This window comes from Bombus flavifrons, chromosome 11 (genome assembly GCF_040668555.2).
Source record: "Bombus flavifrons isolate JBK064 chromosome 11, iyBomFlav1_principal, whole genome shotgun sequence".
NCBI lineage: Eukaryota > Metazoa > Arthropoda > Insecta > Hymenoptera > Apidae > Bombus > Bombus flavifrons.
Genome location: NC_138452.1, coordinates 9,371,412 through 9,384,669, shown reverse-complemented (window position 1 = coordinate 9,384,669; position 13,258 = coordinate 9,371,412). Strand labels below are relative to the sequence as shown.

The window sequence follows — 13,258 nt, the reverse complement described above, 5'->3', positions numbered from 1 at the left end:
TTAAGTTTAATTCTAGTGTACTATCATGACTTATGGTTTGTTAAAAGTCATTTATGTGCAAGTCACAAATATTTTTTATTTGAATTAATCTGATGTCAAACTTGTTTATTGGAAGCATTGGTTACAAAACGATGTGCAATTTTAATGATTACAAATGTATATTATAATGATTAACTTGAATATATATATTAAATTTGAATAATTTAGTGCTATTTATATATATTAAATAATACAATAAAATTATGATTTTGTGATTAAAAATAAACATAGAGTTTAATGGATGTAATGCACTAAAATCGTATTCGTGCAAATGATTAGAAATGTATTATTTTGTTGCATCAGAACTGTTTTTTAATTCAATTATTTTTTTCTTAACATAAATACCCGTGTCTATAAGGCTTTGGAATATAGAAATTGGCATGTTCGGCATTGGGAAATCTCTGAAAGGGACCCATACTCGTGAACCATCTTCATGTTCTTTTAAATAAACTGGTTGTGAAAATACTAATCCCTTTGGAATACCAAATGTACCTAAAAGACGTAAATCATTTCTAATTTCCCTATTTCATTTTTTGCAATTCTTACTATTTTTATATTACCATCAGATTCAATTCCTAATGATATAATTTCATCCCTGATGCTTTTTTTATTACTATACCATAACTTTAAAAGATCACAAATTGCTCTACATTTTGGAAAATCTTCTGATGTGCCCATTTGATATCGAAGAAGGGCCTAAAAAAATTCCTGCTGTTTCATATTATTTAAAAAAGTGCAACAAGTTATGTACCTTGCGTTTCAAATAGTTTTTATAAGGATTTTTATCATGTGTCTTGTAAAAAAACCACCTCAGTTCGGAATGTTGAGTTCCAAGTGGTAGTATCATATTCTCATTCGAATTTAGAGCTCTTTTATTTGGATAATAAACATCATATTTTTGAATCATGTGGTGAACATCTACAAAGCGATTGATTCCTATAATTAAATGTAATTTTTTAATATATATGCAAAAAGATGTAAGCGAAAATATCTTGGTATTCTGCTTTAATATATAAACCAACCCAAGAAGCCCCAAACAGGTGGACAACCAAAGTTTTGTAGATTAAGACCAAGTGAATTTACAAATGTGTATATAAGTTCTAAACCATAATGAGCACTAGCAACTACAATGTTTGTGCTTGATAATTTTGTAACAAGTTCCATCATAATATTGGCATAAAAACATGGAAGATTCATTGAGCAGAAAATTACCTTCATATGTGAAGGCGCATGTTCATTTATATGTGTACATAAATTTTCTATAATTTTATAATTACGTTGCAGCCAATTATCTGTACCTTCATATTCTTCTCTGAAAAATGCATATGTAAATACTAGTAGACATAATAGCAATGAATAAAAACAATATTAATAGATTTACCGTGTTAAACTGTCAAGATAAATTAATATATCACAGTCTTTTAATCCATCAGGGATATTTTCCACAATATGTACTGTATTTATGCCAGCACCTATTGTTCCTGCATCTTTAAAAATTTTCCTAAGTTTAAAGAAACATCCTGGTTCATCATACAAGTTAATAACAATTCCATGAGTCATCCAGAGCTCTTTTGTCATTAGTAACTGAGGAACAAGATCGGGGCACATTGATCTTCCTGCTCCTATTATCATTATTTGACGGTATTTTTTTTGTACTTGTAAAGGTTTGCTTCTTTGTTTCTTTATATTACAAGCCTTTATTAAATAAACTCAACTTAGAAAAATGAATTCTTAAATATAATATAGAAATTTTTGCTATAAAACGTTTTCATACAAATAATAAGTCTGTTTGTAATGCATCAAGTTCTTGTTTGCTTAAATATAAACTGATGTCATAATAATTATGCAACAATTCCCAAAATTGGGAACTACCTCCAATATAAGTTACATGAGACCGACTAAGTCCAATTTCTCTCCATATTAGAGGAGATTTAGTGTGAGTCCATCCATGAAGATCACAAGTTTGTTTCAACCAACACTAGAAAATAAGTTTCATAAAGAAGTATATTTATGAATAAAATAATATTAACTTACATCCCATCTTGCAGAACTTTTACTAATACTTCTGTAATGAAAATTCGGTAATATCGTAGACAAACTTTCAGCGACGAAACATATATAATTGAAAGTACAATCTTCTAAAATACCGGCTATTACAGTCAAACATCTATCTGTTGTCATTTTGTACAACAACAATTGAAAAGCGTTTAATTGCTATTTTTGTGGAAATTTTTATAAAAATCCATCAATAAAATAATAGTGTGTTATTCTTACAACAAAATAATTTATTTATGCATAAAAAAGTATCATGTATCAAAGGTACATTTTATTATATTACTTATTCTTAATCTTCTTTTTAACTTATATGTTTAATCATCTATTTAAAATCAACTTCATAATGTACTTATATAGTTTAACATAATATAATATTCTTAGATTATTTTATTCAAAAATTCCATAATAAGAAACTTAAAGCCACTGTTAAGTTAGGTAACTATTCCATTTCTATATTTAAATTTTGTCATCATCATCTGATATTTCTGGTAAATCAGGATTTTTATATTGTATCCATTCTTCATCAAATATTTCAGGTGATTTACGTAATTCTGGCATTTCAATCTCAATTTGTTCCAGATCTATGTAAAAGATTTGGAAAACATATATATATAATACATGAAAGATATATAGTTAATGTTTAATACCTGACTCAAATCCTTCATCTTCATAAGGTACTGTCTCACGTTCCTTCTTTACACGAAGTTCTTTAAATTCATTTTCTATAGTTTTAGTATAAATGTCATCTGTAAAAATATATTTCTATAATTTAATTATTCTTTAAAGTTAATTACTTTTCATGAATTATAATTTAATCAAGTAACTAAATATAATACCAAATTCAAGTTGCATATCATAATATGGTGCTAGACTTTCTGGCTCTGGGTATGATTTGTGAATGTTACTTGTTACTGGTAATGGTTTCTTAAAAATACTTTCACCATATGATTCTGGTAATTTTATATTTTTTGTATTAGATACTTTTTTTGGAGATACATCCTTCATTCTGTTGTAAGATATAGTTGGTTTCTATAAAAAATTAAAAAGATATTATATATCCTATTTACACAAATTTGCAATGAGTTGTACCTTTAATAAAATATTTCTCTTGAGTGATATTACTTGGCAGCTGTCGTCTAACTGTGTTAGTTTAGGCTTTAATAATTCTTGTTGTTTACTGGGAGTACTACTTTGTACAGTAGTAGAAACATTTAAGTCAGACTTAGATCTAATTGACAGTCCTTTTGGTTTTGATCGACTAACATTTTTCAGAGGAGTATCATTCGTACCAAGAGAAGTTTTTGATCTTGCTAAAGGCTTCATAGCTGGATCTATAATAGTTTTATTATTAATACTTTTAAAGAATTAAAGCAGTTAGCATGAACCATTAGTTTAAAATAATATTTATATAAAACAAAGAAAATGTAAATATTAACCCCACGTATTTTTGCTTTTACCTTTATGAAGTTCCGATACTTCACCGAACAAATTAAATATGTTTGCCATTTATAAAAATTTATATGAAAAATAAACTCAAAATGATTAGAAAGATATTCTGAATCTAAAGGAAATAATTTAATGTTTTTAACTCCGCTTTTGAAAAATCTGTTCTCACTTCTTTTTCATAAGCTTTCCGTTTAATTTAAATAACAGTCTCTAAGCGAAACTAGGGAAAATTGGTCACACTGAATTCTTAAATTACTAAAAGTTTTTTTTAGGTATACAACAAAATTGGTAAAATAAAAAAAAATACGAAAATACTGTTTTATTACTACCAGAATATATCTATATTGTATTCATCCATTATAATTATTTATGATAAAGTAAAATTAAAACGTTTCTATTGTCTTTAGCCTATAAGGATCAATAAAGTTTACACAAGAATGTATTTATCCATAATATAATTTATTAAAAGAGACAAAGAATTGTCTGTAGCAAATATTTCATTAGGATAAATTACATTGATAATATATATAATATATATTTTTACATGTATAATGACTTATCATATCTTAAGGCCTCTAAAATATATAGACAACCAAAAGCTACCAACTGTTTACAGTGGAATGCTTTGATTAATGAATTGATACAATAAATTGATCACATGTATGTACAATTATTTACTATATATAGGTATCAATGAAAGAATTGAAGCTTTTCATAGGAGTCAAAATGAAAAATGCTATGCAAAGCTATAGAACAGATTGAAGTCATACTCAAGATGTAACATTTTGTTTGATATCTACAAAACAAAAATACATTAAATGCAATATTCTTTCATTGATACATATACAATTAAGTAAAATGTTTATAAATGCTAGATTCTTTTCATAAATAATTCCTTTGAGTTGTAGCAAAAAAAAAGGATATTATTTAGTGGAAATTTGAGTTTAGTTTCATGTCAATATCATTATGATGTCTACATGTTTTTACAATAAAACAGTCTGTTGATCTCGCTTATATGCCAGTAAGATGTAGACAGCTTCTTTTCATATTAACAGTAACAGCAACATTGTTTTAACTTCACATGCTTTTGGTTTTCTTAAGCCATTCTAATACTCTGAATTATTTGGAATACAGCTGAAAATTAGAAAATTTAACTTGTATATAGATGTGAACATTCTTTTCTATGTATTTTATGTTTACTGAAAAATTTATATTTAAATTATATTAAACTTACCAGAACCACATACAACAAAGAGGAAGAGTGCTAACAGACAAGGTCCAACTGGAGATCCTTCATCTTGTGGTTTCTACAAATACAATAATTATTACATATCATTGTAACTTCAGTTATTATTACCAGATACAGCTTGTAATTTGATATAATCAGTTAAATAAATAGATTTATAATAAAATGAAAATTATATAGTGTTTTACAGCTCATATTTACTTCATAAATGATGTATAAATTAGTTAAATAATTGATTTCAAATTTGTAGCATAGATTCATGTCACATATGGTACAATTATCAATCTATTAATTTGTTACTTTTTACTACTGTCAAAAAGTTTTTAATCAAAAATATTTTTCAAAGATCTAACTATGCTAGCCGAAATATGTATAACATAAAATTAAAAATATGAAACAATAATATTATCATAAATGTCATTGCACATGTAATCAATTTGGCAACCTTATTATAGTTTATAACCTCAAAATTGGAAACGAAAATAATTGTTTATTTTTACACAATTAACATATTTTAATCATCTTACTTTATACATAACTGTTAAAATAGATTTTATCAAACAATAGAACACAGCATACCGATGACTTTGGAACATTTCCACGAAGTGTGATGTTTTTTGTAGCTCTTTCGTTTGCGATACGCATTCTTTGTTTTGGTGCCATTTTTGCTGCTTTTTATTTATCGGAAGTGTTAAGTTTATAACTTGAAATAAAATAGAAAACAATTTAAATAGTATTTCAGTCACTGTACACCTACAACAATATGTAATGTTCTTGTAGTAATAAATAGTTGTGTATACTACACTCCGACCTGCTGCGTCGACGAGTACGCTTTGACACGTGAATACTTCTGAATGTACGACAGAGCTCTTAGTGCCACACTGGCACCATCAGAATCAATTCAACAATTATACTTTTTGTAATCCTGATCTTTTCTGAATCCTTTAATTATACATACAGATCGCTATATTATATCATTACTTATTTAATCAGTGATTATAAATAACATATTCATCGTGATATAATATTTTACATGAAATACTTTTGAGCAACGTAGTATTTTTTTCAAATACGAATATCACGGTCTTATCCTAAATGCAAATAAGCGACTTTTTTTCGTGCGATATGACTGTGATCATATGTCATTTTTTGAGTTCCCAGTTAAGACCAATAAAGATATATGATCCGAGCTATATCGCGTGAGAAAAGGTCGCCCGTCTACATTGGGCTTTATACACACGTCTGGGTATGGTCATATAAGCAGATCTGGACACTCCTATACCGAAAGCATTGACAAAACTGTTTGTTTTATTGAGTCGACAAAAATCAAAATGGTGGATAAGAAAAGGTCTTGTTCTGCGCATGCATAACACGACATATCAGTGAATGTATAATGGTGCATACGACTGTGAGCCCTTCTATAGGAGTTGTCGATCGCACGATCGTATGCAATATACCGCCCGTGCCCAACTGCGATCATGATGAATACAATAGTATTCTACTAATTGAACATCACTATCCCCATTATTTCTTAAAAACTATTTTCAGAACTCAGCGTTATATTTGTTTATTTTATTTCACTTGTCCTATTTCTTCTATTTTATCATTTAATTGCTTTTATACAAACTACTGGCCTTAGAATTTCAATATCTTTGTTGATTTTCTACCTATTTCACGTAAAGTTAAAGTTTTTATATAAACATAAGTTCCTCCTTAGGTTGTAGGCCACAGGTCGGAATTTATCCAATTAACAAGGTAAAATTCCTGCTAGCGAGATAACACTGTAATATAGGTAGATAAAGATCAATGGTGTATAAATAAAAATAGATTATATTTTTGTTGTACGTAGAAATTTTATATTTCTTAGAACTGCTACGTTTAATAACAAACTGTATGTTCATTCAAATATTCTCATTGATATTTGTCGCTCGATGCATCGCATTAGGATAAACACATTCACTGCCATTCCTAAATTCCACAATCCTCTCGATTTACCTTTTTTCTCAGCAACGCTTAAACGTGTTCTTAGATATTTAGCCGCGTGAAGAGGATCACAAGTGAAAAAATCATTTTACCACCGGTTATAGACTCACAATACTTTACATTTTATCAATGCATTCACATTTCAGAAGTCATTCATTTAAAATAAAGACTATTCATATCAAAGAAAACATGTAATACATAGCCAATAGTAAAAAAATTTAGTATTATCCACATTCTTTCTTTAATCCTACTGTCTAGCTTATCTATAAATTAACGTTACTCGAATTATTGGTAATCAAGCGTTATGTATATAACTAAAATCTCAAAACAGAGTCACACAACTGGGGTACTGTTTCTAATTATGCTAACTAAAGTATATTCCTTGCATTCTGGATAGATCGTATCGAAAATTTATACTGTACAATTTATACCTAATAACATGTATCTTCTTTCTTTCATTTATTTCAGTTTCGACATATTCCATTTTCGCAATCATAATTATTAGCATTCGTTGGTGTTTTGGAATGTTAATATTTTTGATCAAGAATTCAGACATTTGTATTTGTTAATATATATTCTGAAAGAGGCAATGAGATTTCTTAAACATTTTTTTAATTTATACAACTTTCTTTCTATAAACCCCCCGAAAAAAGAATAATTAACAAGTTTCTAGTAAATTCAACAAACAAATAAAAAATTGAGCAACGTTATAAAGTTACCTGTTTTAAGAGTAAAATAGTAATTCTAAAATATTACATAATTATCGGATCTTGCATTTTGTGTAATACCAAATTGTGACTCATGAGATGAATATTATATATGACTGTTTGAATAATTGGCGAACTATTCGTTTCACAGATGTGTACTGTACTGTACTATAGGACCCATCTTCACAACTAAATTACAACAAATAAATTAATCACTTTTTTTTTTAAATGAAAATATTATTATGATATTACATCAATAGACGTAAAGTGATAAAATATTCACTGAATATTTTGAAGAAACATAACGATGTACCAAATATTTCTTTTTAAATATTTACGCTACACTTCATTGACATTAGTATATTATTGATGCCGGTTTAATAGTCTCTTCGACAAGTTACATTTGCGCGTCATAACGAATAATGTAAATAACTTAAACTACCAAAAAGAGTCCTACTTTATAAAGACCGGCAGGTTTCACTCTGTATGTTCTCAATTTAATCCATCTTAGACGTTACACTAGCATTGTGCTTTAGTCTATTTTAACTGTAGAGTAGATCTTTCGTACAAATGCATTAGTACCAACATAACCAACAGTTCCACACATTATACCTAAGGCAAGACTGAACAATGCCATGTAACCAAAGTAAAAGGCTGTTTGGAAGAGACCGTACATTCTGGAAAAAAGAAAGTTTGAAATGTAATTTTATTTTTTAATCAATGTAATCAAGCATTATAAACTTACTTAGTTTTAAAGAAGAAGTAATAAAAGGAATATATGTAGACATAACCAGCGGTTGAGGCGGCCGATAAGAAACTTGTCCACTGCCTATAAGACAAGATAGCATATGTAAATGAAGGAACAATCATTTAACAATGACGTATTGTTTAACAACAATATACGTAATAAACAGTAAGACAATGCTTACCATCGATAATCTTCGGCGTTTAGCAAAAAGTATGTACATACGATAGTAACACAAACAGTTACTATCATTAGAATAACGAATACTAGTAACATAAATCCATAAACATAATAAATTTTATATGCCCAGAATGAGGTAAAAATAAAATACCTAAAAAAGAATAAAACAATTGTAATATAATAATTTTACAGTATGTAAATGATGAAGCTTACATTTCAATGAATATCGATCCAAAGGGCAAGATACCACCAAGCATTATGATAACAAGTGGTTCCATAAACCATTTCTTTTCAGGAATAGGTCGAGGTACCGCGTTAACTCTGCATGGTGCGTCCGGTGTCCCAGCTAAGTTACGGCCTAATATGGTTCCGACTAATGTCAATGGTAATATAACAAATATACAAATACATGTTACTGCTACCTGTAAATAAAATATTCTTGTTAGTACATACAAGACACGTATATACATACAAATGAATGTGTACTATGTAAATAATACTTTCCATAGAACCAAATGGTATAGCACGGCTAGCGTGATAATACATTGCAATGAAGTTAATGAAGAATGCAGTGCCACAGACAATAAGAGGTAACATAAAGGCACTGAGAATCATTTGTTTGATCCAAATACGTCCTCCCATACGTGCATATAAACCTCCTCCCGCATAACCATTTATAGGTGATGTTGCAGCATACACAAATATTGCTATCGATAACATTGATCCTCTTTCTGTATACGGCTCTCCGAGAATAGCAAAAATAATAACACTAAGTACAACCACAGTAACCTAGGGTAAAAAGCCAAATTTAAAGTAAAAGAGCCTATTAGTACACGTTTCTTAAAAATATACTATCCTAAAAATGTTTATTATTAAATTTGTAAATTTTGTATTATTAAAGTAATTACTTGATAGCCTGCGCCTATTAGAGCTGAAAAAAGCATTGCATGACTAGCTGGTCTAAATACATCTCCATGAACTTGTTTCCATCCATATTCATCTCCTAAATCTCGTTCCATATCATCCATTTCTTCATCCCTACTATATCTAGCATAATCTTTCCTTAACGTACGCATTAAAATCATTGAAACAAGCCCAACAAGAAATATTACCATCATAAAGCTATTAAAAATACTGAACCAATGAATCTAGAAAAGATAAAGGACAATGATCAGTTTAATAGTAATGTATAATTTTTAAAGCAATAGTATTAATAATGCTTGCTTAAATTCCAATTTGTTCAATGAATAATTGTATAACAGATAAAAATTTTATTCTGAAAATTTTATTCTCTTGTTCCATGACAAGGAACAAGAATTGATCTAATGAGAGAAAGCAAGAAAGACAATACCTCTCACTTACTCTTGCTATATCTATTTAGTGTCTTTGTCAATATGTTTACATTACATTGAGCTCAAATTTAAGCAAACATTGCCAGAATACTTACTCTGTGTTGGAAAAAATTAGGATCCAGATATTTATCAAATCTGTCTTCAAATTTAACATTACTCTTCTTCCAGTTAACTTCATAACTGAAAGAGATAGCTGCATCTTGTACCAGTTTTACTTTATTTTCACTTGTCAAATTTACATCAACTATTTGCTTTCCATTATATCCTATATCAAACTTCTTATGTGTCCAAATGTAATAAGATACAACTCCATTATTTTCTTCTGGTTCTCCCACAACACCTAAATATTTTACAATAATCAATTGATATAACAGTAACACATTTTAGTATTGGAAAAAGGAAAACATTACCCCATATTGGTAGATCATCCATATACATCTTATACCAATATTGATTCTTCACTGCATATATGAAAGCTTTTTCACTTTCTTCTGTTAATTTTATTTGACAATAGTCCATTTTGGCGATATCAGCTATGAGGTAACCAAGTATATATGTATGTATTATATATATTACCCACATAAATACTTATAATATTTATCACTAACTAATAAAATTAAAATACCCTTAAATTCAATTTCCAGGCCACTAAATTTGAGTTCGATGCCTTGCAGTGCCTCAGAAAAGGTCTCATGATAATGATTAATGACATCTTTTGTACCCATACAAAAAGGTAATGAATAATATGAATAAGTTTCTTGACGGTTGTGATATGGTCCAACTGTACTCATCCATAGTACAACTTCATCATTATCTTCGTACTGGAAAGAAAATACATCTGGTAATACACATTCCTCTTATATGTAATAGAATACAATTAACATGTCTGTATATCATAGTAGAACGAATCAATCTCTAACAAGTAATAAAAAAACCACCTATTAAACTACACCACTTGTAGAAAAGATAAAGAACAAAGGTAGTTTATCACAAAAAGTAATGTAAATAAGAATATATGAATGGACAATATATTTTCCACGTCAAATCTTTATGGTAAGATAAGGGAAGAACGAATTGTAATAAAAGAATATAAAATGTGGACGTTGTAAAGTCAACAAGGACACGAATGTAATGTATTTGCCACTTTGACATTTTGAAAATATGTCAATTCCGAATACTTACGATGTGAGTGTGCTCGTCAGGACGGGCAAAGGGGAGTAGGCTAAGCGCCAGAAAGTGGAATAACAATCGAGCCCGACACATGTTCACCGTGACGGGAAGGCGCACTAGGCGCCTTATGTTAATACAGACAGAAATTCAAAGATATTTGACGATGAAAACACTCCATAGATTTACAGAAAAAAAGTTACGTAGCAGAAACACCGGACGGACAGGCACCAATGGACACGTATTAAAATACGATGATGACACTCGGAGCGGCCGCTAATACGCGCTAGCTGTTAAGAATGTTAGTTCACTATCATAGTAGATGGCGCTTTTACTAAGGTTCAAGTTGCAATAAGCTACTATTCATCATAAAGGCTGTTCCAATGAACTCAAAGTATGAATTCAAAGATCCAAAAGAAACACATTGAAATTAAACTGTTTGCAAATAATATTATGCACATACTTTAAGATTTAATTAATTTACTAAGCAGTCGTATATTCACAATTATATATGGAAAAATAGAAATTATTGTGGCACAAATGGTTTAAACAAAATCAAAGATATATATTTATTTTTTATATACGTTTTATTATAATTACAATTAATAAAAATCAAAATATTGTTATTACTATTCTTCGGGCCAAGGTTTTCCTATGCCTTGAGACGCACCCATTCTTGATGGATCTTGACTTGGATAATGTATTGGAGTTGTTCCAGGTGGAAAAATAGGTGTTGCAGTGGCAGCTGCCATTTGAGGTGGGAACATAAATTGGGGAGCAACTGGTGGAGGTGGAATCATCATTGGTGGCATCATGCCAGGAGTAGTTTGTAGATTGAAAAAATTATTTCCCATACTTTCTGGTGGAGGTGGTAGAGCACCTGGTAAACCTGGCACAGGCTCCAAGATTTCTCTAGTTGCTTCTGCTGCGGATACAGTTTGTCTTCCTTGTGAACGTCCCCATTTAATTGTTAATCTTCGCCCTCCTAATATAAGTTTGTTAAATGTTCTTTCTGCTGCTGCTTCGGCAGCGCTTCTCTGTGTGTACTGAATGAAAGCACACTGTTGACGAGGAACCATAGTAACGGAGCGTATTTCACCATATTGATAGAAATGATCGCGTAATTGCTTTTCTGTTAAAACATCGCCTAAGTTGCCAACATAGAGAGTTGTAATGGATTTATCCTCTGGTGGGTCTAACTTAGGCATAGCTGCAGCTCGACGCATTAATTTATCAGCAACAGGGTCGTTAACTCCGTAATAACGATCTTTGATATTTTGATCAGCTAATGGATCATCAGGATCAGTAGGTTTCTCATGACGATATGGACACTCTTCTCCTCTTTTACACTCTCCTTTAACCCAAAAGGAACAAATATGTGGCCTGTTTCTTTTATAATAAGGACTGGTCCTTGCCAACTTCATCAACAAATCACTAGCAGCTGCAGATTTACCAACAGCACCTGCTGGTGATGTGGGATCTATTTTTCCAATTTCGCTGTCTATATTTTGTACATAATATTCCTTGTTTACATCTGATCTGGGCAAGTCATCTTTGATCTTAAGTGCTGCATCGCGTACTTGAATTGGTAAACCATATTCTAAATCAAGTAAACATGTCTGACACACATTTTTCAAGCGACTACAAGTCTGACAAACTTCTGTCTTTTTGAACCGCATTCTTGCACCAGGACACCACCTAAATACTGTAAATGGACGCATGCATATTTTGCATTCTTTCCCATATCTTTCTTTTGTCTACAAATATAATTAAAAAAAAATATTATGTTACACACAAATAAATATTTCTTATAAGAATTGAAATTTAAATTTTGACGAAATTAACTTACCATACGAATGTACGGATTATCACCTAAACAAGTTTGACATAATATTGGGAATTCCTATAAGGAAAGAAATAAACAAATGTTTAAACGTATCAAATTCACGATTATGTTATAATCTAGATTTTACTTACGGCATCTTCCCAATTTTGCCTATTATACATATTCGTTGTCTTTGAAGTAGCCATTTTACTGCTTGTTTAATTTATAAAACCCTTGATGAATGTTACGACAACACTAATGTTTATAACTCAATGGCGATTGGCGACAGACAGCAGACAAAGAATGCTCTACGTCCGCCGCCTACCTCATTGAACACGAACTTATCCTGCCATTAAGATTATGTTAGTTTTCATGAAATCTGTGTTAGCAAACTTAATTTTGGCCAGCCAATCAAGTCAAGAGAAAGAAGTACTTAAAACAACTATGAACCAATAAAAGCCATTCTTTATATTTTTTATATTTTATATTTTATTGTAAATTATTTATATTTTA

The 13,258-nt window shown here is 29.9% G+C and overlaps 5 protein-coding genes across 8 annotated transcripts; all 5 read right to left on the bottom strand.

The window, feature by feature from the left end:
- Positions 1–214: 214 nt before the first annotated feature.
- LOC138185227 (putative malate dehydrogenase 1B) lies at positions 215–2,250 on the bottom strand. Its single transcript, XM_069124025.1, has 7 exons — positions 2,074–2,250; positions 1,814–2,017; positions 1,421–1,734; positions 1,062–1,351; positions 791–975; positions 600–735; positions 215–531 (listed from the first exon to the last, which is right to left on the bottom strand). The coding sequence occupies exons 1-7, from the start codon at positions 2,218–2,220 to the stop codon at positions 326–328; spliced, it is 1,482 nt and encodes a 493-aa protein (XP_068980126.1). The 5' UTR covers positions 2,221–2,250; the 3' UTR covers positions 215–325.
- Positions 2,251–2,397: 147 nt separating this feature from the next.
- Positions 2,398–3,763, bottom strand: LOC138185229 (uncharacterized). Of its 3 annotated transcripts, none has more exons than XM_069124030.1 (5): positions 3,531–3,763; positions 3,217–3,425; positions 2,931–3,123; positions 2,742–2,840; positions 2,398–2,675 (listed from the first exon to the last, which is right to left on the bottom strand). In XM_069124030.1, exons 1-5 carry the CDS (start codon positions 3,598–3,600, stop codon positions 2,551–2,553), a joined length of 696 nt encoding a protein of 231 aa, XP_068980131.1. In that variant the 5' UTR covers positions 3,601–3,763; the 3' UTR covers positions 2,398–2,550. The 3 variants fall into 3 exon arrangements, with proteins under 3 accessions (XP_068980131.1, XP_068980128.1, XP_068980129.1); XM_069124027.1 differs by having other exon boundaries at positions 3,184–3,425; positions 3,531–3,762; XM_069124028.1 differs by having other exon boundaries at positions 3,184–3,425; positions 3,552–3,761.
- A 219-nt stretch (positions 3,764–3,982) lies between these two features.
- LOC138184948 (stress-associated endoplasmic reticulum protein 2) lies at positions 3,983–5,654 on the bottom strand. The gene is made up of 3 exons (XM_069123461.1): positions 5,366–5,654; positions 4,775–4,847; positions 3,983–4,674 (listed from the first exon to the last, which is right to left on the bottom strand). The coding sequence occupies exons 1-3, from the start codon at positions 5,447–5,449 to the stop codon at positions 4,637–4,639; spliced, it is 195 nt and encodes a 64-aa protein (XP_068979562.1). The 5' UTR covers positions 5,450–5,654; the 3' UTR covers positions 3,983–4,636.
- Positions 5,655–6,614: 960 nt separating this feature from the next.
- On the bottom strand, positions 6,615–11,234 carry TM9SF3 (transmembrane 9 superfamily protein member 3). The gene is made up of 10 exons (XM_069122965.1): positions 10,936–11,234; positions 10,379–10,574; positions 10,164–10,286; positions 9,849–10,093; positions 9,310–9,549; positions 8,902–9,190; positions 8,615–8,819; positions 8,406–8,552; positions 8,222–8,305; positions 6,615–8,153 (listed from the first exon to the last, which is right to left on the bottom strand). Exons 1-10 carry the CDS (start codon positions 11,014–11,016, stop codon positions 8,009–8,011), a joined length of 1,755 nt encoding a protein of 584 aa, XP_068979066.1. The 5' UTR covers positions 11,017–11,234; the 3' UTR covers positions 6,615–8,008.
- A 229-nt stretch (positions 11,235–11,463) lies between these two features.
- On the bottom strand, positions 11,464–13,106 carry LOC138184731 (pre-mRNA-splicing factor RBM22). Of its 2 annotated transcripts, none has more exons than XM_069122966.1 (3): positions 12,898–13,106; positions 12,770–12,823; positions 11,464–12,677 (listed from the first exon to the last, which is right to left on the bottom strand). In XM_069122966.1, exons 1-3 carry the CDS (start codon positions 12,949–12,951, stop codon positions 11,550–11,552), a joined length of 1,236 nt encoding a protein of 411 aa, XP_068979067.1. In that variant the 5' UTR covers positions 12,952–13,106; the 3' UTR covers positions 11,464–11,549. The 2 variants fall into 2 exon arrangements, with proteins under 2 accessions (XP_068979067.1, XP_068979068.1); XM_069122967.1 differs by having other exon boundaries at positions 11,464–12,625; positions 12,898–13,103.
- Positions 13,107–13,258: the final 152 nt, after the last annotated feature.

Bases quoted from the DNA above. Each gene is read 5' to 3' on its own strand.
- LOC138185227 (XM_069124025.1), bottom strand. From the start codon at position 2,220: ATGACAACAGATAGATGTTTGACTGTAATAGCCGGTATTTTAGAAGAT. The intron at 1,735-1,813 runs GTATGAAAACGT...TATTTAATAAAG, and splicing joins TACAAACAGACTTATTATTT to GCTTGTAATATAAAGAAACA. The intron at 1,352-1,420 runs GTAAATCTATTA...TGCATTTTTCAG, and splicing joins TATCTTGACAGTTTAACACG to AGAAGAATATGAAGGTACAG.
- LOC138185229 (XM_069124027.1), bottom strand. From the start codon at position 3,600: ATGGCAAACATATTTAATTTGTTCGGTGAAGTATCGGAACTTCATAAA. The intron at 2,841-2,930 runs GTATTATATTTA...ATATTTTTACAG, and splicing joins TGATATGCAACTTGAATTTG to ATGACATTTATACTAAAACT. The intron at 2,676-2,741 runs GTATTAAACATT...TCTTTTACATAG, and splicing joins AGATGAAGGATTTGAGTCAG to ATCTGGAACAAATTGAGATT.
- LOC138184948 (XM_069123461.1), bottom strand. From the start codon at position 5,449: ATGGCACCAAAACAAAGAATGCGTATCGCAAACGAAAGAGCTACAAAA. The intron at 4,848-5,365 runs GTATGCTGTGTT...TTGTATTTGTAG, and splicing joins GAAATGTTCCAAAGTCATCG to AAACCACAAGATGAAGGATC. The intron at 4,675-4,774 runs GTAAGTTTAATA...TCTAATTTTCAG, and splicing joins CTTTGTTGTATGTGGTTCTG to CTGTATTCCAAATAATTCAG.
- TM9SF3 (XM_069122965.1), bottom strand. From the start codon at position 11,016: ATGTGTCGGGCTCGATTGTTATTCCACTTTCTGGCGCTTAGCCTACTC. The intron at 8,820-8,901 runs GTATTATTTACA...ATTTACAGGTAG, and splicing joins ACCATTTGGTTCTATGGAAA to CAGTAACATGTATTTGTATA. The intron at 8,306-8,405 runs GTAAGCATTGTC...CTTGTCTTATAG, and splicing joins AACGCCGAAGATTATCGATG to GCAGTGGACAAGTTTCTTAT.
- LOC138184731 (XM_069122966.1), bottom strand. From the start codon at position 12,951: ATGGCTACTTCAAAGACAACGAATATGTATAATAGGCAAAATTGGGAA. The intron at 12,824-12,897 runs GTAAGTAAAATC...CTTTCCTTATAG, and splicing joins GGCAAAATTGGGAAGATGCC to GAATTCCCAATATTATGTCA. The intron at 12,678-12,769 runs GTAAGTTAATTT...TTATATTTGTAG, and splicing joins ATAATCCGTACATTCGTATG to ACAAAAGAAAGATATGGGAA.